The sequence below is a fragment of the Carcharodon carcharias genome, chromosome 14, assembly GCF_017639515.1.
Source record: "Carcharodon carcharias isolate sCarCar2 chromosome 14, sCarCar2.pri, whole genome shotgun sequence".
NCBI lineage: Eukaryota > Metazoa > Chordata > Chondrichthyes > Lamniformes > Lamnidae > Carcharodon > Carcharodon carcharias.
Window position 1 is genome coordinate 110494090 of NC_054480.1, and position 27050 is coordinate 110521139.

At 42.6% G+C, this 27050-nt stretch overlaps 1 protein-coding gene across 1 annotated transcript in view; it reads left to right on the top strand.

Annotated features, from left to right (window-relative positions):
* Positions 1-27050, top strand: part of mpnd (MPN domain containing) — a 52521-nt gene that overhangs the window by 11599 nt on the left and 13872 nt on the right. The window contains exons 3-9 of the mRNA XM_041205178.1: positions 2911-3141; positions 5031-5187; positions 9709-9793; positions 11051-11147; positions 12048-12120; positions 14430-14506; positions 26633-26801. Coding sequence (XP_041061112.1) covers positions 2911-3141; positions 5031-5187; positions 9709-9793; positions 11051-11147; positions 12048-12120; positions 14430-14506; positions 26633-26801 — 889 coding nt within the window. The remainder of the gene's footprint in view (positions 1-2910; positions 3142-5030; positions 5188-9708; positions 9794-11050; positions 11148-12047; positions 12121-14429; positions 14507-26632; positions 26802-27050) is intronic.

Below are 27050 nucleotides of genomic sequence, written 5' to 3' on the forward strand. Positions count from 1 at the left end.
TGCTGCCCCTGTCCTTCTAGTTGGTAGTGGTCGTGGGTTTGGAAGGTGCTGTTGAAGGAGCCTTGTTGAATTCCTGCACTGCATCTTGTAGATGGTACACACTGCTGCTACTGAGCGTTGGTGGTGGAGGGAGTGAATGTTTGTGGATGTGGTGCCAATCAAGCGGGCTGCTTTGAACTGGACGGTGTCAAGTTTCTTGAGTGTTGTGGGAACTGCACTCCTCCAGGCAAGTGGGCAGTATTCTAAACAAAAACAGAATTACCTGGAAAAACTCAGCAGGTCTGGCAGCATCGGCGGAGAAGAAAAGAGTTGACGTTTCGAGTCCTCATGACCCTTCGACAGAACTAGTTCTGTCGAAGGGTCATGAGGACTCGAAACGTCAACTCTTTTCTTCTCCGCCGATGCTGCCAGACCTGCTGAGTTTTTCCAGGTAATTCTGTTTTTGTTTTGGATTTCCAGCATCCGCAGTTTTTTTGTTTTTATCTTTGGGCAGTATTCTATCCTACTTGTGACTTGTAGATGGTGGACAGGCTTTGGGAAGTCAGGAGGCAAGTTACTCGTTGCACGATTCCTAGCCTCCAACCTGCTCTTGTAGCCAGAGTATTTATATGGCTATTCCAGTTCAGTTTTTAGTCAATAATAATCCCAGGATGTTGGTAGTGGGGGATTCAGTGATGATAATGCCATTGAACATCAATGGGCGACGGTTGGATTCTCCTTTTGTTGAAGATGGTCATTGCCTGGCACTTGTGTGGCGTGAATGTTACTAGCCACTTGTTAGCCCAAGGCTGGATATTGTCCAGGTCTTGCTGCATTTGAACATGGACTGTTTCAATATCTAAGGAGTCGTGAATGATGCTGAACATTGTGCAATCATCAGCTAACGTTCCCACTTCTGATCTTGTAATGGAAGGAAGGTCATTGATGAAGCAGCTGAAAAAGGACACTACCCTGAGAAACACCTGCAGTGATGTCCTGGAGCTGAGATGACTGATCTCCAACAACCACAGCCGTCTTCCTTTGTGCTAGGTATGACTCCAACCAGCGGAGATTTTTCCCCCTGATTCCCATTGATTCCAGCTTTGCAATGGCTCCTGATGCCACATTTGGTCAAATAACGCCTTGACGTCAAAGGCGGCCACACTCACCTCACCTTGGGAGTTCAGCTCTTTGTCCATGTTTGAACCAAGACTTAATGAGGTCAGGAGCTGAGTGGGCCTGGCAGAACCCAAACTGGGCTTAAGTGAGCAGGTTATTGCTAAGCAAGTGCCGCTTGATAGCACTGTTGATGACCCCTTCCATTACTGATGATGCAGATTAGGGTGATGGGGCGGTAATTGGCCAGGTTGGATTTGTCCTGTTTTTTGTGTATGGGACATACCTGGGCAATTTTCCTCATAGCCGAGTAGGTGCCAGTTTTGTAGCTGTACTGGAACAGCATAGCTTGGGACACGGCAAGTTCTGCAACACAAGTCTTCAGTGCTATTGCCGAATGTTGTCAGGGCCCATAGCCTTTGCAGTATCTAGTGCCCTCAGCCATTTCTTGATATCACGTGGAGTGAATCGAATTGGCTGAAGACTGGCATCTGTGATACTGGGGACCTCCAGAGCAGGCCGAGATGGATCATCCTCTCGGCACTTGTGGCTGAAGATTGTAGTAAGCGCTTCAGCCTTATCTTTTACACTGATGTGCAGGGCTCCTCCATCATTGAGGATGAAGATATTTGTGGAGCCTCCTCCTCCAGTGAGTTGTTTATTTGTCCACCACCATTCACGACTGGATGTGGCAGGACTGCAGAGCTTAGATCTGATCCTTTGGCAGTGGGATCACTTAGCCCCCTCTATCACTTGCTGCTTATGCTGTTTGACACTCAAGTAGTCCTATGTTATGGCTTCACCAGGTTGACACCTCATTTTTAGGTATGCCTGGCATCGCTCCTGGCATGCCCTCCTGCATTCTTCATTGAACTAGGGTTGATCCCTGGCTTGATGGTAATGGTAGAGTGAGGGATATGCCGGGCCATGAGGCTACAGATTGTAATCAAGTACAATTCTGCTGCTGCTGACGGTCCATAGTGCCTCATGGATGCCCAATCTTGAGATGCTAGATCTGTTCGAAATCCATCCCATTTAGCACAGTGGTAGTGCCACACAACACGATGGAGGGTATCCTCATTGTGAAGGTGGGACTTCATCTCCACAACGACTGTGCTGTGGTCACTCCCACCGATACTGTCATGGACGGATGCATCTGCGGCAGGCAGGTTGGTGAGGATGAGGTCAAGTATGTTTTTCCCTCTTGTTCCCTCACCTCCTGCCATAGACCCGTCTAGCAGCTATGTCATTTAGGACTTGGCCAGCTCGGTCAGTAGTGGTGCTGTCGAGCCACTCTCAGTGATGGGCATTGAAGTCCCCCAGCCAGAGTACATTCTGAGCCTTTGCAATCCTCCGTGCTTCCTCCAAGTGCTGTTCAACATGGAGGAGTACTGATTCATCAGCTGAGGGAGGGCGGCACATGGTAATCAGCAGGAGGTTTCCTTGCCCATATTTGACCTGATGCCATGGGACTTCATGGGGTCCAGAGTTAATGTTGAGGACTCCCAGGGCAACTCCATCCCAGCTGTATACCACTGTGCTGCCACCTCTGCTGGGCCTGTTCTGACAGAGGGACAGGACATAACCAGGGATGGTGATGGTGGTGTTTGGGACATTATCTGTAAAATATGATTCCATGAGGATGATTGTGTCAGGCTGTTGCTTGACTAGTCTGCGCGACAGCTTTCCCAATTTTGGCACCAGCCCCCATATGTTAGTAAGGAGGACTTTGCAGGGTCGACAGGGCTGAGATTGCTGTTGTGTTGTGTCTATGACCTGTCGGCCTTTGATGTTTGCTGTTTTGTTTTTCCACAGGGGAAGACGTTTGTGGGGGACCTGTTACCCGATGGGAAGATCCGATGGCAAGAAACCAGCCAGGTTTTCAACTCTCCCAGTGCCTGGGCCACGCACTGCAAGAAACTAGTCAACCCAGCCAAGAAATCTGGCTGTGGCTGGGCCTCTGTGAAGTACAAGGGACAAAAACTGGATCAGTACAAGACCATGTGGCTGAGGAAGCAGCAGCCACCCCTGCAGGCTGTGGAAATGGTATGGTCCACAAATATAATGGAGTTTAATAGAAAGTAATGTCAGGTTTAAACACTGGAGTTTCATTTTAGGGGAGTTGGTGGCGTAGTGGTAATATTACTGGACTAGTAATCCAGAGGCCCAGGCTAATGCTCTGGGGACATGGGTTCAAATCCCAACACTGCAGCTGGTAGAATTTAAATTCAATGAATAAATCTGTAATATAAAGCTAGTCTCAGTAATGGTGACCATGAAACTATCATCGATTGTTCATTAGTGTCCTTTAGGGAAGGAAATCTGCTGTCCTTACCAGGTTTGGCCTACATGTGACTCCAGATCCAGAGCAATGTGGTTGACTCTTAACTGCCCTCTGAAATGGCCTAGCAAGCCACTCAATTCAAGAGCAATAAAGGGACTAATAGAGTGTTAAATGGATTCAAGTCAAAATCTAAATGAATGAAAATTTTCAGCCTCTTGGTTGTAAGAGTCTGGTGAGTTTGGGCAGTCTCAGTCCAGTTCCTCATGTTTTTAGAGGTGTTAGCTAAAATTGTGGAGGCCACAGCAAGTCCAATGTACAGTTAATAAATTAAAAACAAAAACAAAAACAACTGCTGGCAAGCTGAAGTAAAACCTAGAGAATACTTGGTTGTTGTCACTCAGCACTGGTGTGGAGAGCAGGCACGATACTGTTTCAGGTGGAATTTTTCATCAGAGCTGGTGATTATGAAGTGTGCACTGCCCACAGACAGACAAGATGTTCATCCTTGTTCTGGATTTAAGCTTGGCCCCCAGAGGCTTAAGGACTATATCAAAACAATTCACGGCACCAGCTGTTGCCTATATTATTTTAGTGGAGTGGGAGGGATAGTATTAATTCTGCTTTTCTAGAAGTTGTTTCCTTTGCTATTTTTAATGCCTCTGTTAAAATAGCAGAGGGAAGAATTTCTTCCAAACATGCTAAGTGATCGTCTGCTAATATCCTTCAAGCCTGTGGTGAAAGAAAAATGACACCTCAATTTGAACAAAATAAAGGTTAAAAATCATCATTGTTTGGTCAGGAATTCACTATCAAAGTGAGGTAAGGATGGGAACTGTTAAAAATGGGTTAGTGGACATAGTATCATGTGCTGTACCGGACCTGGGAATAACTAATGGGACGTTGTAGATGGAGATTTATTCTGTTGTCCACAAGAAGCTGTTTGCATTTGCACAATGTCATAGTGTTGTGGCAAGGAGACAGTAACCTCTGATTTGTTTATTTAAAGCAGATGTTGGTTTACTTTTCCCTGGCATGGCGTATGTCAGGAAATTCTGGAATTAGTCAGTAGTCCAAATAATGTCAACAAGTCTTTAAATCACATGTACAAAATAGGCTGTTTGAATGGCCATTGCCAGCTTTTGATTCTATTATGAGTGCACCAATGAAGACATGCATATTGTTGGATGTAAGCAGGGTTATCAAACTTATCCTTCAAAGAGACATTGAGACTTCCTTCAAGGCTTTTGAATAAGAAAACACAGCTTGGTGTAATACTAAGCTAGTTAGGCCAAGTGGTTCCATATTTAATTCGTAGTTTGTGACCTCTGTTGACCTCAGTATGCCTGGGTTGGGAAGGGGGAAAATCCTCCAAGGCTCCTGCCCCTAGTTACTAATGAGCAACTCCGGTGCTGGGATGTGGATGTGTGTAGGTGCCTCACGGAGTACTGGCATTTGCTGCTCTAGTTAGACACAGCAAGAATTGGGGGCCCAATGAAGGAACGAGATCCCAGTGGCTGCCTGATGCCTACAAAGGCCCCATTGTAGCATGGAACCAACATCTTCAGGAGGGGATCGAATTAGCAAAAAACCTTTCGGTAGCTTTCCAGATCCTAAGTGAAGCAGTCACTTACTGGTTTTATTTTCCCCACAGAATTTGGCCAGTGAAGGAGAAGATGAGGAAATTCCTGAAGAGGAAGACCTTGAAAACCGTGGCAAGAAGGTTCCCAAATCAGATAATCAGCTCAAGAATGTAGAAGAAAAAGGCAGAAAATTGCAAGCTAAGGGCTCTCAAGACTCTAGGCTGATGGGTACCACATCGCTTTCATTATTGCTTTGCAGTAAACAAATAGTGTCAAGGGGGGAAAATGGTAAAAAGGCAAAATTAATGGTTTCTTACTTAAATGCCTGTAGTATTCAGAACAAAATAAATAAATTAATGGCACAAATAGAGGTTAATGGGTATGATCTTATAGCCATTACGGGGACATGGTTACAAGGAGATCAAAGCTGGGAACTAAATATTCAGGGGTATGTGACTTTGAAAGCACAGGCAAGAAGGAAAGGGTGGTGGGGTAGCTTTGTTAGTATGAGATGGAATAAGCGCAATAGCAAGAAATGATCTTGGATCGGAAGATGTAGAATCCATATGGGTGGAGGTAAGAAATAACAAGGGGAAGAAGACACTGGTGGGAGTAGTCTATAGGCCCTCAAACAGTAGCTACACTGTAGGACAGAGAATAAATCAAGAGATAATGAGGGCATGTAAAAAAGTCAGTGCATTAATCATGGGTGACTTTAATCTTCATGTATGTTGGAAAATTCAAATTGTCAGAGGTAGCCATGAGCAAGCATTCATAGAGTGTATTTGGGACACTTTCTTAGAACAATATGTTGTGGATCCAACCATGGATCAGGCTATTTTGGATCTGGTAATGTGCAATGAGGAAGGTTTAATAAATAATCTCAGTAAAGGATCCCTTAGGAAACTGACCATAACGTGGTTGAATTTAGCATTCAGTTTGAGAGTGAGAAATTTGGGTTGGAAACAACTGTGCTAAACTTAAATAAGGGTAATTAGAAAGGAATGAGGGCAGACTTGGCTGGAGTGGACTGGGAAAGGAGTTTAGCAGAAAAGATAGTTGATGAACAGTGGCAGACGTTTAAGAAAATAGTTCATGGCGCACAGCAAAAATATATCCCAGTGAGGAAGAAGGATTCTAGGAAGGAAATAAACCAACCATAGTTAACCAAGAAAGTTAAGGATAGTATCGAATTGAAAGATAATACATACCATGTGGCAAAGCTTAGTGGTAAGCCAGACGATTGGGAAAGTTTTAAAAACGGACAAAAGATGACCACAAATATAATAAAGAGGGAGAAAATAAACTTTGAGGATAAACTAGCAAGTAATATAAAAAAGGACAATAAGAGCTTCTTTAAGTACATAAAAAAGAGAGAGGCCAAAGTGAACATAGGCCCTTAGAGAATGAGGCTGGTGAAATAATAATGGGGAACCAGGAAATGGCAGAGGAGTTGAATAAATACTTTGCATCAGTCTTCAGACACTAATAGTGTTTCAAAAGTACTAAATAATCAAGGGGCAAAAGTGGGGGAGAGGAAATAAATACAATAACTATCGCTAGAGAAAAAGTACTCTGGAAAACTAATGGGGCTAAAGGCTGATACGTCCCCTGGACCTGATGGGTTGCGTCCTAGGGTAATAAAGGAAATAGCAACACAGGTAGTGGATGCATAGTGGTAATCTTCCAAGAATCATTAGATCCAGGAAAAATCCCAGAAGATTGGAAAACTGCCAATGTAACACCCTTATTTAAAAAGGGAGGGAGACATCTGCCATTGGGAAAATGTTAGGATCTATTATAAAGGATGTACTAGCAGAGCATTTAGAAATGCACAATATAATTAAGCAGAGTCAGCATGGCTTCATGAAGAGGAAATCATGCCTGACAAATTTATTAGAATTCTTTTGAGGAGGTAACAAGCAAGATAGATAAAGGGGAACCAGTAGATGTAATATATTTGGATTTCCAAAAGACGTTCGATAAGGTACCCCACATAAGGCTGCTTAATAAGATGGGCCCATGGTGTAGGGGGTAATATATTAGCATGGATAGAGGATTGGCTAACTAATAGAAGACAGAGTTGGGATAAGGGGGGCATTTTCAGGATGGCAGCCCTGTAACTAGTGGAGTGCCACAGGGATCAGTGCTGGGGCCACAATTATTTATAATATATATTGACTTGGATGAGGGAATTGAATGTACTATCACCAGGTTTGCAGATGACACAAAAATAGGCGGGAAGGCAAGTGGCAAGGATGACACAAAGGGTCTACAGAGGGATATAGACAGTTTAAGTGAGTGGGCAAAAACTTAGCAGGCGGAATATAATGTGGGAATATGTGAGGTTATGCACTTTGGCAGGAAGAATAAAAGAGCTGAATATTATCTAATTGGAGAAAGACTGCAAAAAGCTGCAGCACAGAGGGATTTGGGGGTCCACGTGCATGAATCACAAAAAGCTAACATATAAGTTCAGCAGGTAATAGGGAAGGCAAATGGAATGTTGGCTTTTATTTCAAATAGAATGGAGTTTAAAAGTAGGGAAGTCTTGCTAAAGCTATACAAGCCACTATTTCGACCACACCTAGAATACTGTGAACAATTTTGGTCCCCTTATCTATGGAAAGATATACTGGCATTGGAGGCAGTCCGGAGAAAGTTCACTAGGTTAATCTTTGTTATGGAGGGATTTTCTTATGAGGAGAGGTTGAGTAGGTTGGGCCTGTACCCGTTGGAGTTTAGAAGAATGAGAGGTGACCTTATTGAAACATATAAGATTCTTAGGGGGCTTGACAGGGTAGATGCTGAGAGGTTGTTTCTTCTTGTGGGAGCGTTTAGGACCAGAGGGCATAATCTCAGAGTAAGGAATCACTCATTTAAGACAGAGGTGAGGAGGAATTTCTTCTCAGGGTAGTGAATTTGTGGAATTGTTTACTGCTGAAGGCTGTAGAAGCAGGGTCGTTAAGTATATTCAAGGCTGAGATAGAGAGATTTTTAATCAGTAAGGGAATCAAGGGTTATGGGGAAAAGGCAGGAAGGTGGAGTTGAGGATTATCAGATCAGCCATGATCTCTTTGAATGGCAGAGCAGACTCGATGGGCTGAATGGCCTGCTTCTGCTCCAATGGTCTTATGATCTTTGGTGTAATTGTTGCATGTTTTCTTTTAAGAACACAGGCTGTAGCACTGACTCATTGGCTACAGTACATACTGATGAAACTGTGTAACATGTTTACAGGTTCAGGATGTTTCATTAGCTGAGAAGAGGAGATAGCTCCTCTCCCAAATCCAGCTTTGGATCATTATTTGGCCACAGCAGGTTGGGTGGGGTGGGGGGGGTGCATTTCCATCTCCCCTCTTGCCCTGTGGTTTTGGGAAGAGGTTGTGTGAAACAGCTGAAGACTGCCTCCTATGTAGTTCCTGAGATTAGGTGTCCTTGCTGTAGTTCAGTGACTAGAGTTGTACACATTACTGTCCATGTGGCTATACCAGTGCTTTGCACAGACTTAACTGGGCCCGATTTTAACTCTGTAAATGAATGGATTTTGAGTGAGTTAAAATTGGGCCCATAATCATCTCGTATTTGTGGTCTGTCTCTGGACTTGAACATCCCAATTTCTAGTTGGTTTTCTTCACTACTGTTGCATACTGTGCTGTTCATTCTATGCCTGTGGTGTATCATGTAACCTCAAATCGTTTAGTTTATGTTCTTCCTGCTTTCCTTTCTTATCACTTTGTATTTATCCATGTTAAGTGCCATTTGCTGCACATCAACCCATCTTCCCTACCTATCCTAATGCCTGTATTTTTGGTTTTTTTTTAGTTTGAATCCCCTTCAATTTGATGCCATTTGGAAATTTAATTTTCCAAAGTTGGCCAATACATTACTGTATGACCACAGAAAGGCCCACAGTTGCTGAATGCAAAGGTTTATGTTGGAGTGATGGAATTGACAATAACATTGCAGTGGATTTTTCTGTCATTAATGTGACAGCCGTACGGATCCATGTCACGGGCACTTCCGTACCCTAGGAGTAAGCCCAGAAGACAAGAAGTGGCACTGTGGGGATCACAATCTCAGTGGCATCTGGAGCATTGTCTGATTTGACAGACACTGAAAATACATTGTGGCATTTTAAATCTAACTGTGGATTCCTTGGCCTACACTTACAAATATCTATTACAGTGACAGAAGTAAAAACATAACGATGGAAATGGTCAGGTGGCCAGTCAGCTTTTGTAAGGTTTACGTTTTGAGCTCAGCATGTGATACAAGCAGATGAAAATATCTCATTTAAACACAAGCCTGATCAATGCTGTATGACCTGCTAGGTATGTGCAGAATATACTCGCTTTGTTTTAGGAGAATTCTGCTTCCCTCAAATGCTTTCTGATGCAGTGGGTGTTAGCCTGGTGGGATTAATCAGATCCTTGAGTTGCACCCTTTGCACTCTTGGTAGCTGTGACTGCAGTTGGGCGTAAGTGTGTGGCAAAAGCTTCCCTTTATTCTTCAGTTTGCCCCTTTTGCTGACCTCTTCCAGTAAAGGCCCTTCAAAAATAGTCACTCTATGTTGGAGGTGGCAAATGAGCTGGTGAAGTGGCTCTCGATCACTCTAGCAGCATTGCTACTGCCTTGCTACCACCGTTGGCGGAATGCAAACGGAGATATTGGTAGTATAACGGTATCGTATTGAAATGTCATTTGCACTTTCTTCTCTTAACTGAGTTCTGTTCTCTCACCCTTAAGACAATGGGCATAACATAAAGATAGCTGGCAACAAAGACTTGGGCCCCGTTCAATACTCCGTGATTGGCAGCAGAGACTCGGGAAGGTAGGTATTATATTTAACCTGTTTGTGATTTGGTTTATCTTTTATCTGGTTTTCAGATGATTAGGTAATTAAATGAATGGCACACTTGATATTTACATCCTAAAGGCTTGAGTATCTAGGACACAATCTCACAGTGCCTCTTGGTACCTTACCCAAATGACCATATTTCTGTGTGTGGGTGCACTTATATAGTGCCTTCAACATTAAAAAATACATCTCAAGGTGCTGCATAGAGGGGAAATGAAGTCGGCACGGAACCTTTCAGGAGGATTAGAAGAGGTGATGCTAACTTGACTAAGGAGTTTTAGGGATGCTGGAAGGGGGGTTGAGGAAATCAAAAATGTTTTAGAATGGAAGCTACTGAGATTGCAGAAAATTCTACCTCAAAAGGAGGAGTGGAAATAGATGGGGTTGGGGGTGGAGAGGGGAAAGGAGGTTGCATCTGTGGACTAAGGTTGTCCTATTTTCTGTATTCTGTATTCACTCCATGTCCTTAATGTGCCTTCCAGCATTTGGAAGCAGGAATTTTGATACATTTTCCTTTTCGTTACCCAAGTGTGTTGCATCCCTAGCATTGCCCTGCATGAGATTTAGAAATGGACCACAGACTGAGAGCCTGTGAGTTTCCTACTCTATGTAGCTGAGGGATATAAATACTTACTTCTCACCCATTGGCAATGCCTAGAATTAATAATTTAAATCTTTTATTCTGTTTTGTGCTTATTATAATGAGAGATGCTCGTGCTGTAGAAAAGACATGGGCATCCAATTCAGCCTCGGCTGTATCTCAGATATGGCTTTAAAATGAGGCCTTGCCTACCCTCTCAGGCAGAGGTAAAAGATCCCATGGCATATTGGAAGAAGAGCGGGGGAGTTCTTCCTGACGTCTTAAGCTAATATTTGTTCCTTAATCAACACCAATAAAATAGATTACCTGATCACTATCTCTGCTATTTGTGGGACTTTGCTGTGCATAAATTGGCTGCTGCATTTCCTACATTACAGCAGTGACAGCATTTCGAATGTAATTCAGTGGTTGTAAAGCTGTTTGGGACTTCTTGAGCCCATGAAAGACATTTTATAAATGCAATCTATCTTTCATGATAAAGACCTAATGCATGGTAAATTCCACCCATTGTCCCCCAACAGTGCACTTCAATTCCGAAATGTACTGTTTTCTGAAATCGGGTGCCGTCATTGTGAAGCAGATGAGAGTTGGGAGTGATGTACTAACTTGCTTCCCTCCTCTTGCCACAGGGATCCTCACACACTCGTCGAACTGACGTCATTTACATCGGTGAACAAATTCCAGCCCTTTAATGTTGCTATATCAAGCAATGTGCTGCTGCTAGTGGTGAGTGTTCATGTGACTTGGATGTAAACACTTGGAATAAATGTTTTATGTTTGTTTCTTTCAATCCCTCCTTCGCTTGTGCTATCCACCATTCACTGACTAAGAGGGCTAAGATGCATTCAGCCTCCAAGTCTCAACTGATGCTGATCTCTAACCAACCAAAAGAAAGAGTTTCTCTTCCTGCCACAAATGATAGACTTTTAACATTTTGTCATTCTGTGAAGGAATGAAAGTTGGAGCTGGTGCAATTAATTAGTAATAGTGAGGATTTGGAGAGGAGAAGGAATGCATAGAACACATCTCTCTAAATTCCTCAATTGTTTTACTCCATCTTACCTGAATAATTTCTAGCTGTGTGTACTAGCCACGCACTGGACTCCTGAATAAGTTACTGCCCATCCATCCTCCCTCCACTTTACCATTGGAGACTAATTTGTCAATCATTTTAGTAACTGTCCCTAAATCATTCAACTTGTTACTTCTTCCTCATTCTCTTCAAAAGTCTCTTAATATCTTTGGGTACCATTCCTTAATGCACCCCCCCTCCCCGACTTGCCCTCCCCTCACCTGCATAGCGAATATGTCTTCCCCTTTGTAAAGTGCTCTGCATGTTCCTGTACATGAGGGGACTGCAATATAAATGCAAGTTGTTGCAGTAGTCACAGCTTATGAGGAACAAGAGAGGAAAGTTTGGAAGGGCAATGGCTAGTGGATAAGGGAGAAAAGTTTATGATGGAGAAGTTAATTTTGAATGTTTTCCACAATAATTTTAGAACTGAAATTGAAAATAATGCAGAATAGGATTTATTCAGTGACGCTAATTAAATTGAGCAGGCACACTCGGGTGCTGAGCTTCATCCTTCATTATTCCTATTCCTGAAAGCTTTTTTTGTCCTTTAGGATTTTCATTGCCACCTGACCACCAGTGAGGTGGTGGGCTACCTCGGAGGGAGGTGGGACACAAGCACACAGTGTAAGAACCTCATAATTCATCCCTATATACAATTTATATAATTTATGTATAAATAATGGTATAATTTAAAGGTATGGTGTTGCATAGAGAAAACACTTGGGTGTAACAACAAAATTAAAGAAACACATTTCACATTTATCCATTTAATTGTTTTTGAATGTTTTACATAGAATTATTTAGAGACAGCCGTTTTGATCCAACTAGCTTGAGCTGATGTTTATACTCTACGAGCTTCCTCCTATTCCATCTACTTCATCTTGGCTTTTCAGCATATCTTTCTATTCCTTTTTCTCCCATGTAATCATCTAGTTCCCTTCTGAAATCATCTAAGCTGTTTGCCACAACCACTCCCTGTGGTAACATGTACCACTTCCTGAGTGAAGAAATTCCTCTATTTTCTGATTGGATTTACTCATCACTACCTTGTAATTATGGTCTTTAGTTTTGGATTCTCCCACAAGTGGAAACATTCTTTCCACTTCTACCTTGTCCAACCAATTCATAATTTTAAGTACCTCTATCAGGCCATCTCTAAATCTTCTCCTTTCTAAAGAAAAAAAAGTCCCAGTCTGTCCAATCCTTCCTGATCGCTATAAGTCTCTGTTCTGGTTTCATCTGTGTGAATTTTTTTTTTTTTTTTTTTGCACCTTTTCCAGGGATTTTATGTCCTTTTTACAGCATGGAGACCAACACTGTGCACACAAGATGGTCTGACCAAGGTGCTATTACTTTTGAATTATATACCACTAGAAATAAATCCATGTGCTTTTTTAGCAATTTGATTTGTTTTGCTGACTTGCAATGTTGCTTTTAATGATTTGTTCACCTGTACACCAAGATCCCGTTGTGCTCTTCTACATTATTCAGTTTCTTATTTTCTAAGGAGTAGGTCATGTTTCTTGCCAATGTGCAATACCTCACATTTATCTATATTAAAGTTTGTTTGTAACTTAACTACCCAGTCTGCAAGTTTCTTAACTTCTTCGTGTGTTATGTTGCATCCTCCCTCAGGGTTAGCTGTAACCCCCAGTTTGGTATCATCTTCAATTTTGATATTGAGTTACTTATTCCTAAATCCAAATCATGGATGTAAATTATAGATAACAGTAGTCACTGTGGAACACTATTGTTTACCTTCTCCCTGAATAACCACCCTTCACTCCTATTCTCGGTTTTTTAATATTTAACCTATTTGTCACTCATTCAGCTATTTGTGCTCAATTCTCACTTTGTCAGGAGCCTATCGTGTGGTAAGTTACTGAAGGGGGAGATGATGGTGTAGTGATAATGTCGCTGGACTAATAATCCAGAGACCCAAGCTAATTCTCTGGGGGCATGGGTTCAAATCCCACCACGGGAGTTGGTGGAAGTAAAATTCAGTTGATGAAAAATCTAGAATATAAAGCTAGTCACAGTGATGGTGACCACGAAACTATCATCGATTGTTGTAAAATAACTCATCTGGTTCACTAATGTCCTTTAGGGAAGGAAATCTACCATTCTTACCTGGCCTGGCCTACATGTGAGTCCAGATCCACAGCAATGTGGTTGACTCTTATCTGCCCCCTGAAATGGCCCAGCAAGCTACTCTGTTTAAGGGCAATTAGAGATGGGCAAAAAATGCTGGCCTTGCCAGTGATGTCCACATTCCATTCAAAAGACTAAAATAAAAATCCAAGTATATGACACCTACTGCATTTTTCATGTCTTTCAATTTTCCAAAAGCTGGGTGCTGTACGTTCTGGTCTGACTTGATAACTTTACAGATTCAGTGTCATCAGTTGCTTCAACAATCTTTTTTTTAAGTAACTTATTTTTATGGGAGTTGAGTCACACAGCCCTAAATTTAATTGCAGAATAATGTAAGCTGAGAGTACAACAATAATGCCTCCTTAATACAGGAACAGGTATTCATGTCTTTCACACATATGCAACAATCACCCCAAAGATGATTTGAGCAAACACCTAGCGAAGCAAAGCTTAATATGAATCATTAATCTGCTTTATTTCACAGTGAACAAAAATACAGAGTGAGAGTTTGATCAGATCCACGGATTAAATCACGTGTGTTTCTGTTAATAACTTTTAAAAATGCTGTGCTCTTCTCTCACTTCTGCCTGTCTTTCAACCCTCAATTCCCTTGTCCTCGTTCTCCCTCTCTCTTCCTGTATTTTCTCTTTTTTGCTCAGTGTGTTGAGATCGAGGTAAGAGGGCACAATTCTGCGAGAATGTGTTCTAATCTGTAACATCTTGTTTCTACCTTGCTTTACAGTACAATTCCCCACTGACTGTTGTGTATGTTTTGACAGTGCTGACAATTCTCCGAGCTTTTCCATGTCGAATACGACTTTCTGACAAGGACTCTGCCTCTGCGGTCGAAGAAGAGGTAAAGCATACCATTGTTTTCCCATGTTTCTCCCCCTTTCATTCACTCCTGAAGAACTTGGCTTCTTGGGCAACATCTTTAGAGAGAAACAGATTCAACATTTCAGGGCAATGACCTTTCATCAATACTCATGAAGGGTCATCAACCTGAAATGTTAACTCTGTTTCGCATCACAGATGCTGCCTGGCCTGCTGTGTAGTTCCAGCATTTTCTGTTTTTATTTCAAATTTCAGCATCTGCAGTATTTTGCTTTTATTATGATCTTGTATTCTTTATTGTGGTACAGCTGAATAGGCAAGATGCATCCTCTGGTAGATCACTCAAACTCCATTGTTAATGAGTGGGTTAGACTGTTGATAAGCTACCTGGCTACAAAATGCATCACAGTTGAACCCAGTCCTGTTCCTTTCTACCAGCTGAATATGCATCTGTTTCACTGTAGGTAGTTTGCTGAGTTTGTAAATTGCTCTCTGTTCCACTTTGGGTGATTTCTCCCAATTCCCTTGATATTGAAGGAAAGATATTTCCAAAGTTAAAAGCAAGATTGAACAACTTCTCCTTTGACTCCACTCACTTCATCCAAATAAGATGTTTCTGTGGGAACCTTTATGGGCCCTAGCTTTGCCTGCCTTTTCATGGGATATGTGAAGCATTCTTTGTTTCAGTTCTACTCCTCCGTCATCTCTTTTTCCGGTAGCTTGATGACTTTATCAATGCCATTTCCTGCTCTTGGCTTGAACTGGAAAATTTCTTCAAATTTGCTACCAATTTCCACGCTTGCTTCGCCTTCACGTGATCCATCCCCAACACTTTCCTGACTTCTCCATCTCCATTTCTGAGGGATAGAGTTTCAACCAACATTTACAATAATTTCACTCTCATAGCTACATTCCTCCCATACCCACTTCCTGTAAAGACTCTATTCCGTTCTCCCAGTTCTCCATCTCTGTATCTGTTTGAACAATACCACCTTCTATAAACTGCGTCTGATATGCTTCTTGTCCTCCACTGATGATTCCCCTCCACCAGAGCCCTTGACTATGTCTGTTCCTTTTTCAAAAACCTGCTCTTATCCTATCACTCCCAGGGCATGATAGGATTCCCTTTATCCTCACCTTCCAGCCACCAATTCAATGCCTCATCCTCCACCAATTCTGCCATCACCAGAGCAATGACACCACCAAACACATCTTTCCCTCCCCTTTCAATATTCTGAAGGGGATGTTCACCTTGTGACACCCTGATCCATCACCCCCTACAACCACTACCCTCCCCACAGCACCTTCCATAAGACCATAAGACATAGGAGCAGAAATTAGGCCATTCGGCCCATCGAGTCTGCTCCACCATTCAATCATGACTGATAAGTTTCTCAACCCCATTCTCCCACCTTCTCCCCGTAACCTTTGATCTTCTTACCAATCAAAAACCTATCTATCTCGGTCTTAAATATACTCAATGACCTGGCCTCCACAGCCTTCTGTGGCAATGAATTCCATAGATTCATCACTCTCTGGCTAAAGAAGTTTCTCCTCATCTCTGTTCTAAAAGGTCTTCCCTTTACTCTGAGGCTGTGCCCTCGGGTCCTAATCTCTCCTACTAATGGAAACATCTTCCCCACGTCCACTCTATCCAGGCCTTTCAGTATTCTGTAAGTTTCAATCAGATCCCTCCCCCTCATCCTTCTAAACTCCAACGAGTATAGACTCAGAGTCCTCAAACATTCCTCATATGTTAAGCCTTTCATTCCTGGGATCATTCTCATGAACCTCCTCTGGACCCCCTCCAGGGCAACACATCCTTCCCGAGATACGGGGCCCAAAATTGCTCTCAATATTCTAAATGTGGTCTGACCAGAGCCTTATAAAGCCTCAGCAGCACATCACTGCTTTTATATTCTAGTCCTCTCGAAATAAATGCCAATATTGCATTTGCCTTCTTAACTACCAACTCAACCTGCAAGTTAACCTTAAGAGAATCCTGGACTAGGACTCCCAAGTCCCTTTTCACTCCAGATTTCTGAATTCTCTCCCCATTTAGAAAATAGTCTATGCCTCTATTCTTTCTACCAAAGTGCATGACCTCACATTTGCCCACGTTGTATTCCATCTGCCACTTCTTTGCCCATTCTCCTAACCTGTCCAAATCCTTCTGTAGCCTCCCCGCCTCCTCAATACTACCTGTCCCTCCACCTATCTTTGTATCATCTGCAAACTTAGACAGGATGCCCTCAGTTCCTTCATCTAGATCATTAATGTATAAAGTGAAAAGTTGTGGTCCCAACACTCACCCCTGCGGAACTCCACTAGTCACCGGCCGCCATCCTGAGAAGGACCCCCTTATCCCCACTCTGCCTCCTACCAGACAGCCAATCTTCAATCCGTGCTAGTACCTTGCCTCTAACACCATGGGCTCTTATCTTACTGAGCAGCCTCCTATGCAGCACCTTGTCAAAAGCCTTCTGGAAGTCCAATTAGATAACATCCATTGGCTCTCCTTTGTCTAACCTACTAGTTACCTCCTCAAAGAATTCTAACAGATTTGTCAGGCATGACCTCCTCTTGATGAAACCATGCTGATTTGCCCTATTTTACCATGCACTTCCAAGTATTCTGAAATCTCATCCTTAATAATGGACTCTAAAATCTTACCAACGACCAAGGTCAAGCTATTCGGCCTGTAATTTCCTGTCTTTTGCCTCACTCCCTTTTTAAACAGGGGGGTTACATTAGCGATTTTCCAATCCTCTGGGACCCTCCCTGACTCCAGTGATTCCTGAAAGATCACCACTAACGCCTCCACTGTCTCTTCAGCTATCTCCTTCAGAACTCTGGGGTGTAATCCATCTAGTCCAGGTGATTTATCCACCTTCAGACCTTTCAGTTTTCCTAGCACCTTCTCCTTGGTAATGGCCACCATACTCACCTCTGCCCCCCGACTCTCTTGAACTTTGGGGATGTCACTTGTGTCTTCCACTGTGAAGACTGATGCAAAGTACCTATTCAGTTCCTCCGCCATCTCTTTGTTCCCCACTACTACTTCTCCAGTGTCATTTTCCAGCGGCCCAATGTCCACTTTGCCTATCTCTTACCCTTTATATATCTAAAAAAAAACTCTTGCAATCTTCTTTTATATTACTGGCTAGTTTACCTGCATATTTAATCTTCTCCCTCCTTATTTCTTTTTTAGTTGTCCTCTGTTGGTTTTTATAGGCTTCCCAATCCCCTGGTTTCCCACTGCTCTTCGCTGCATTGTATGCTTTCTCTTTAGCTTTTATGCTGTCCCTAACTTCCCTTGTCAGCCATGGTTGCCTCGTCCTCCCTTTAGTTTGAAAGCATAGGAGAAGCCCACAGCCCCAAATGTTTCTTCCAGGTGAAACAGTGATTTACTGATATTTTGTCAATTTAGTGTACTGAATTCACTGCTCACGATGCAGTCCTCTCTACTGTGGGGTGACTAAACACAGATGGGGTGAATAAACACAGTTCTGTTGAAGGGTCATGAGGACTTGAAACATCAACTCTTTTCTTCTCCGCTGATGCTGCCAGACCTGAGTTTTTCCAGGTAATTTGTTTTGAATAAACACAGATTGGGTGACCGTTTTGCAGGACATGTCCATTCTGTATACCAGCATGACCCTGAGCTTCTGAATGCCTGTTATTTTATTTCTCTGCCCCACTCCCATTCTAACCTCTCTACCAACAATCTCCTAAACATTTCCAATCAAGCTGAAAGTAGGAACAGGGGTAGGCCATTTGGCCCCTTGAGCCTGCTCTGCCATTCAACTAGATCATGGCTGATCTTCCACTCCAAGGTATTTTTCCACATAACGCCCCTGCATCTACCCTGTTGAGCTCTATAAGAATTCTGTATGCCTCAATGAGATCACCCCTCGTTCTTCTAAACTCCAGAGAATTCATGCCCAGTCTCATCAATCTCTCCTCATAGGACATAGGCATCAGTCTGGTGAGCTTTCATTGTGCTCCCTCTATGGCAAGTATATCCTTTCTTAGATAAAGAGACCAAAACTGTATACAGTGCTCCAGGTGCAGTCTAACCAAGGCTATAAACAGTTACAGCAAGATATCTTTATTCTTGTATTCAAATCCTCTTGTACTGAAGACCAAGGTACTGTTTGCCTTCCTAATTGCTTGCTACACCTGCATGTTAACTTTCAGTGAATCATAAACAAAGACACTCAGGTACCTTTGGACATCAACACTTCTCAATCTCTCACCATTTAAAAAATACTCTGCATTTCTGTTTTTCCTACCAAAGTGAATAACTTCATATTTTTCCACATTAGATTCCATCTGCCAAGTTCTTGCCCACTCATTTAGCCTCATTTCATCTCCATGAAACCTCTTTGCATCCTCGTTGCAACTCACATTCCCAACTAATTTTGTATCATTAGGAAACTTGGAAATATTATGGTTGGTCCCCATATCCAAATCTTTGACATAGACTGTCCTTAGCCAGACCCCAAGCAGTGATCCTTTCTGTGCCCCACTAGTCACAGCCTGCCAACGTGGAAATGACCCATTTATTCCTACTCCCTGTTTTCTGTCCTTTAACCCAATACTCAGTCCACAACAACATATTAGCCCCAATCCCATGTGTTCAATTTTGTGTGGGACCTTATTGAAAGCTTTCTGAAAATCTAAATACACCTCATCTAGTGGTTCCCCTTTATCTATCCTGCTAATTACATCTTCAGAAAACTCTTTTTAACAGGTTTGCCAGACATGGATTCATGAAAAGGGAAACATGTTGGCTCTGCCCAGTCGCCTCATTATTTTTCTAAACGTCTAATTATCACACCTGACATCAAGGCCGCATTTGACCGAGTGTGATATCAAGGAGCCCTAGCAAAACTGGAGTCGGTGGGAAAATTCTCCACTGGTCGAAATCATACCTAGCACAAAGAAAGATGGTTGTGGTTATTGGGGGTCGATCATCTCAGTAATCTAACCATTGCCCCTTGACGTTCAAAGGCATTGCCATCACTGAACCTCCCACTTTCAACATCCTGGGGGTTACCATTGACCAGAAGCTGAAGTGGACTAGTGATATAAAAATTGTGGCTATAAGAGCATGTCAGAGGCTAGGAATCCTGTGGCAGGTAACTCGCCTCCTGACTCCCCAAAGCCTGTTCACCACCTACAAGGCGCAAGTCAGGAGTGTGATGGAATATTGTCCACTTGCCTAGTTGAGTGCAGCTCCAACAACACTCTTGAAGCTCGACACCATCCAGGACAAAGCAGCCTATTTGATTGGTACCCCTTCCACAAACATTCACTCCCTCCACCACTGCCGAACAGTGGCAGAGTGTGCACCATCTACAAGATGCACTACAGAAACTCACCAGGCTCCTTAGGCAGCACCTTCCAAACCCATGACTGCCACCATCTAGAAGGACAAGGGCAGCAAATACATGGGAACACCACCACCTAGAATTTCCCCTGCAAGCCAGTCACCATCCTGACTTGGAAATATATCACCGTTCCTTCACTGTCGCTGGGTCAAAATCCTGTAACTCCCTCCCTAACAGCACTGTGGTTGTACTATTACCACATGGACTGCAGCAGCTCAAGAAGGCAGCTTACTGTCACCTTCTCAAGGGCAATTAGGGATGGGCAATAAATGCTGGCCTAACCATCAAAGCCAACATCCCATAAATCAATTAAGAAAAAAAGATTTTAGCATTTTCCCTACTACTGATGTCAATCTAACGGGTCGATAGTTCCCTGTTTTCTCTCTCCCTCCTTTCTTAAATAGTGCGGTCACATTTACTACCTTTCAATCAGCAGGAACCATTCTAGAGTCTATAGAATTTTGGAAGATGATCACCAATACATCCACTTCTTTCAACATTCTGGAATGTAGATAATCAGTTCCAGGGGATTTATCAACTTTCGGTCCATTTAATTTCTCCAGTACTACTTTTTCACTAATAGTTTCTTTCAATTCCTTATTCTTGCTAATCCTTTGGTTCTTTAGTATTCCTGAAAGGATTTTTTGTATCTTCCTTCATGAAGAAAACACAAAGTATTTTAGTTTCTCTGCCATTTCCTTATTCCCCAGTATAAATTTTCCTTTCTCTGCTTTTAGTGGGCTCATATTTGTCTTTGCTAATCTTTTCCTTTTTTACATACCTATAGGTTTTTTATGTTTCTCACTAGTTTACTTTCATATTCTATTTTCCTTTTCTTTATCAGTTTCTTGACCCTCCTTTCCTGAATTCTAAAATGCTCCCAATCCTCACGCTTACTACTTTTTTGGCAACTTTATAAGCCTCTTCTTTTGCTTTAATATAATCCTTATCTTCTCTTGTCAGCCATTAGATCACCTTTTCTGTTTTTGTGTCTCAAATGAATGTAAATTTGTTGTAAACCATGTATTAATTCTTTAAATGCTAGATATTGTCTGTCTACCATCATACCTTTACATGTAGTTTCCCAATCTTTCACAGCTAGTCTGCCCCTAATACCTTCGTACTTTCCTCTGTTTAAATTTAAGATCCTAGTTTCGATTGAACTACATCACTTTTAAACTTAATGTAAAATTCCATCATATTATTTTCACTCTTCCTAGAGACTCCTTTACAATGAGGTTATTAATTCCCCCTTTCTCGTTACACATTACCAGATCTAAAATAGCCCCTTCTTTAGTTGGTTCCTCAATATACTGTTCAAGAAAAGTACCTCGTATTCATTCCTGGAATTCGTCCTCCACAGCATTGGTGCTATTTAGGTTTACCCAAGTCTATATGTAGATTAAAGTCCCTCATGATTACTATATTACTCTTGTTACATGCATCTCTAATTTGCTGATTTATACTATCCCCTACATTACCACTAATGTTTGATGGCCTATAAACAACCATTAATGTTTGCTGACCCTTGCTGTTTCTTAGCTCCACCCAAACTGATTCTGCAACCTGATCTTCCAATCTAAGATCCTTTCTCACTAATGTACTGATATCATCCTTTATTAACAGCACTACCCCACCTTCTTTTCTTTTTTGCCTAACCTTCCTGAATGTTGAATACCCTTGAATATTCAGTTCCCACTCTTGGCCACTCTGCAGCTAGGTCTCCGTAATAGCAATTAGATTATACCTATTTACTTCCATTTGTGTCACTAGTTCATCTACCTTGTTGTGAATACTGCGTGCATTCAGATAGAGTGCCTCTACTTCTGTCTTCTGTCTTTTTATTTTTTTCTCAGCTTCTATCCTTATCTGCTGGCATACTCTTAGGTTTGCACGCTCTGTCCCTTCTTGCCACATTCAGATTATCAATTCCATTTTGGCTACTTTGCTCTCTTGCTTTGTCTTCTTTATTTAATTTATCACATATTCCCAAACTTGATCCCTTGCCCCCACTATTTAGTTTAAAGCCCCCTCTACTGTCTTAGTTATGACTCGCCAGAACACTGGGCCCAGCACGATTCTGTTGAAGACTGTCCCAGTAGTACAGCTCCCACTGTTCCCAGTACTGGTGTCAATGCTCCATGAATCAAAACCCATTTCTCCCACACCATTCTTTGAGTCACACATTTAACTCTCTAATCTTATTCACCCTACTCCAATATACTCGGGTAATAAGCCAGAGGTTAGTACCTCTTGAGGTTCTGAGTTTTAATTTAGCCCCTAGTTGTTCATACTTTCTAAGCAGAAACCTTTTCCTAGTCCTACTTATGTCATTGGTGCCCGCGTGAACAAATACAACAAAATCTTCCCACCTCCGATTCCCTGAAACCTGGCACCAGGCAGGCAACACAGCCTTCTGGACTCTCACTCTCAGCTGCAGAGAACGGTGTCAATCCCCCTGGATATACTGTCCCCCACTACCACTGCATTCCTATTCACTCCGCCCAACTTGAAAGGCTCCCCTGTACCATGGTTAGTTTATTCATTCACCCTGCAGCCCCCACTTTCATCCATTCAGGCTGCAAGAACCTCAAATCTGTTAGACAATTGCAAGGGCTGAGGCTCCTCCACTTCTACCTTCTTGATCCCCATACCTGCCTCACTCCGTCACATCCTCCTGTCCCAGACCATGGACCAAATCAGATGACCCTATCCTAACAGGTGTGACCGCCTCGTGGAACAAAATATCCACATAACTTTCTCCCTCCCTGATGTGTCAGTATCTGCAGCTCAACCTCCAGCTCAATAACTCTTGAGCTGAAGTTCCTTCAGCCATAGACACTTACTGCAGACGTGTTTGGTTTGGATCACACCGGTGTTCATGAGCACCCACATTCAACAGCCACCACACATCATCTTCCCTACCATGTGTATAGTGTTTAATTAATTAATTATTTTACTGTTTAAATTTTAATTAATGTCTCTAGTCCAGCCTGTGCTTATTATATTATTTAAATAAATGTTCTAATTACCCCAATTGAAATTCCCTAATTAAGATAAATAGAAAATACTCACCAGCCAATCTAATAAGCTTTACTACTATTAGTAAATCTTACTACTATGAGTAAACATTACTACTGCTGAGATAACCTTAGAATTACTAAAATTACCCAAGTTTTGAAAGAAAATTGAGAAAAATACTCACCAACCAATCAATTACCTGGTTTCCTGTGACATCACGCTTCGATTTTTCTCAGAATGTAGTCGGTCCGCTCTACAGGCACAGTTTGGACTGGATTTTAGGTGCTGCTGTCTGTCTCCCGGGTCCAGCTCCCTCCCGCCCTTTAAGTGCTGCTGTCTGTCTCTGGGTCCTCCTCTCTCCCACTCTTTTAGGTGCTGCTGTCTGTCACTGGACCCTCCTCTCTCCTCCACTTGGAAGCTTAAGGAACAGCAGCTCATCTTTCACTTAGGCACTTTACAGCCTGCCATACTCAAATTGAGTTCAAGAATTTCAGATCATTACTGCTGCCCCATTTTTTTCTCAGCAGCAGCTGTTGGCGAGGATTCCATTTACACTCCTCTAAATCCATTTTTTGTTTCTTTACTTGTCCCATTTCCATCTCCTTTTTCCTTGCACTATCATCCCTTTTGTCATTTAATCTCCCTTGCCTTCCAGGCAATCACAGACCTTTCCATTTGTTCTTCCCTCCACCACCCCCCACCTTCCCTGTCTCTGTACTTAAAACCTGTTACATCTGCAACTTTATCTAATTCTGACAAAAGGCCATTGACCTGAAGCATTAACTTTGTTTCTCTCTCCATGGCTGCTGCCTGACCTGCTGAGTATTTCCAGCCTTTGCTTTTTTACTACTGAAGTAAATCTGTTGAACCAGTTACTACATTTCTAGAGAGAACCTGCGATTTAACTAAAACATTCAGGCTCAGTAACAATCCACAGCAAATATCCTGGATTTATTATCTAGATAGACTGTTGATAATGGAAAGCTTTAGACTGGTTGAGTGAGTGGGCAAATACATGGCAGATGTAGCATAACGTAGATAAGTGTGAAGTTATACACTTTAGTTGGAAGAGTAGAATGGCAGAGTATTATTTAAATGGTGATAGATTGGGAACTGTTGATGTACAAATGAACCTGGTTGTCCTTGTACACCAATCATTGAAAGCAATGATGTAGGTGCAGCAAGCAGTTAAGAAGGCAAATGGTATGTTGGTCTTCATTGCAAGAGGACTTGAGTACGGGAGCAAGGATGTCTTACTTCAGTTGTACAGGGCCTTAGTGAGACCACACCTGGAGTATTGTGTGCAGTTTATGGTCTCCTTACCTAAGAAAGGATATACTTTCCATAGAGGGAGTGCAGCGAAGGTTTGATTCCTGGGATGGCAGGGTTGACGTATGAGGAGAGATTGGACTGACTAGACCTGTATTCATTGGAGTTTAGAAGAATGAGAGGGGATCTTATTGAAACATATAAATTTCTGACAGGGCTGGACAGACTGAATGCAGGGAAGATGTTTCCTCTGGCTGGCGGGTCTAGAACAAGGGGTCACAGTCTCAGGATATGAAGTAGGCCATTTAGGACTGAGATGAGAAGAAACTTCTTCACTCAGAGAGTGGTGAGCCTGTGGAATTCTCTACCACAGAAGGCTGTGGAGTCCAAGTCACTGAATATATTTAAGAAGAAAATAGATAGATTTCTGGACTCTAAAAGCGTCAAGGGGTATGGGGAGAGAGCGGGAGTATGGCATTGAGATAGAGGATCAGCCATGATCTTATTGAATGGTGGAGCAGGCTCAAAGGGCCAAATGACCCATTCCTGCTCTTGTTTTCTATGGTTCTATTCCCAATCGACTATTGACCACCCAACTTCCTTTCCTGACTCCTGTGTTAACTGATATTGTGGATGATTCTCTCTCCTCAGCTACTGATTGTCTTTCCTTCAAACCTGCCATCATCACCCCCTCTCAAAAAGACCCCACCTTTGGCACATTCCATATTTGCAAACTACCACCCATCCCCAACATCCCTTTCCTCTCAAGCCCTTAAATGTGTTGGCTTCTGCCAAAAACATAACCAGCTTTCCCAGAACTCCACGTTTGAATCCCTCCACTCAGGTTTCTGCCCCTGCCACAGCACATAAATGGCTCTTATTAAAGTCACAAATGGAATCCTATGTGATTGTGGCAAAGGGGAACCATTCCTCCACCGCTTCTCAGCCTGGCTGCAGCCTCTGACGTGGTTAACTCCCCATCCTCTTCCAATGCCTTTCCATTGTCATCCAGCCTGCTGGAATCACTCTCACCTAGTTTCATTCTTATCTATCCAGTTGTGGCCAGAGAATTGTCCTCAATGGCTTCTCTGGCTTTCTCATATTGTCACCTCTGGAGTCCTCTAAGGATCTATCCTTAGCCCACTTCTGTTTCTCATCAACATGCTGACACACAACGACATCATCCAAGAACTTGTCAGGTTCCACAGATACCTCACTAACACCTCTTTTGATCCTTCCAATGTCTCTGATTTTACAGAGTGCTTGTTCAACATCCAGTCCTGGATGAGCAGAAAATTTCCTCCAACTAAATATCAGAAAGATTGAAGCCATCGTCTTTGGATTGTGCAACAAATTCCATTTCCTAGCCACTGACAACATCCTCTCCCTGCCAACTGTCTGAGGCTGAACCAGAGATCCACAACCTCAGTGTCATCTTTGACCCTAAAATCAGTTTCCAACTGCATATCTGCTTCACCACCAAGATCACCTACTTTAGTCTCCATAACGTTGCCCGACTCTGCCTGGGTCTCAGCTTATTTGCTGCTGCAACCCTCATCTCTGCTTTTGATTCCTCTAGACTCGACTGTTCCAATGCTGCCTTAGCCGGGCTGTCATCTTCCGGGCTGTCATCTTCCAGCCTGTTTAAATTTGAGCTCAACCAAAGTTCTGCTACCCCCATCCTAACTTGCACCAAGTCCCATTCACCAATCACCCCAGTGTTCACTAACCTGCACTGGCTCCCAGGCTGCTAATGCCCCAATTTTAAAATTCTCACCCTTGTTTTCAAATCCCTCCATAACCCCGCCTCTCCCTATCTCTGTAACCTCCTCCATAGCCTTGCCCCCCACCCCCCAAACAATCCGCAGAGATATCTGCATTCCTCCAATTCTGACCTCTTCTGCATCACCGATGGTAATTGCTGCACCACTGACAGCCTTGCTTTCAGCTGCCTAGCCCCTAAGCTCTGGAATTCAGTCCCTAATTCTCTTTGCCCACTTTATCTCCTTTTAAAACGTTAAATCCTATCTCTTTAACTAATTTTTTTGGTGAGTTGTCCAGAAAATCAACTTGATTGGCCCAGTATCAAATTTTGTTTGAGCATTCTCCTGGGAAGTGCCTTGGGATGTTTTGCTACAATAAATGTACTACATAAATGCATAATGTTGTTGTTGTAACCTAATGCACTATCTATAAATACACACATTATTACTGTCAGGTGTACTAGAAGTAACTTTGTTTTTCTTTCCCTCCTTGGAGTTCCTTCAAGTGCAAACACATTTCAACCTCCTTTCCATGGCTGTGTCCCAGGAGTTGGAATAGAATTTCAGTACAAAAATGCAACACAGTACTTGTCTGGTATCTGCACGCTCAAACACACATTGGTTTTGAACCAGTTGGTGCAATGTAGCCATTCCTGACTTTGCATCTTCCCTGAACTAAGCACAAGTTCTCTTCTACAGATTTGCCAGAACCTATTCCTACGGGGGTTATCGTTGGTCGGTTGGTACCACAGTCACCCATACACACGTGCCCTGCCGTCTCTGCAAGACATTGATTCTCAGATGGGCTATCAGCTGAAACTACAGGGAACCACCAACAGCTTCCAGCCCTGTCTAGCACTTATCTGTGGTAAGAAGTTTATTACGCATTCATCTCTGGGCACTGCATTAAGGAGGTAGATGATTAATGCAATAATATGGTAAATTTGGGGTGTGTAAAAACTTCAGCCTGTGGAACCTGTGTGCCGTGGTGTGGCCAAGTTCTATTTTGCTTACCTTTCTTAATATTGGTTTGTTTATTTGAATTGTGTCAGAGGTTTGGAGAGAGTTGTAATTAGTACTGTTGCTTCTTAAATCATAGCACCAGGATGTGTTGGCA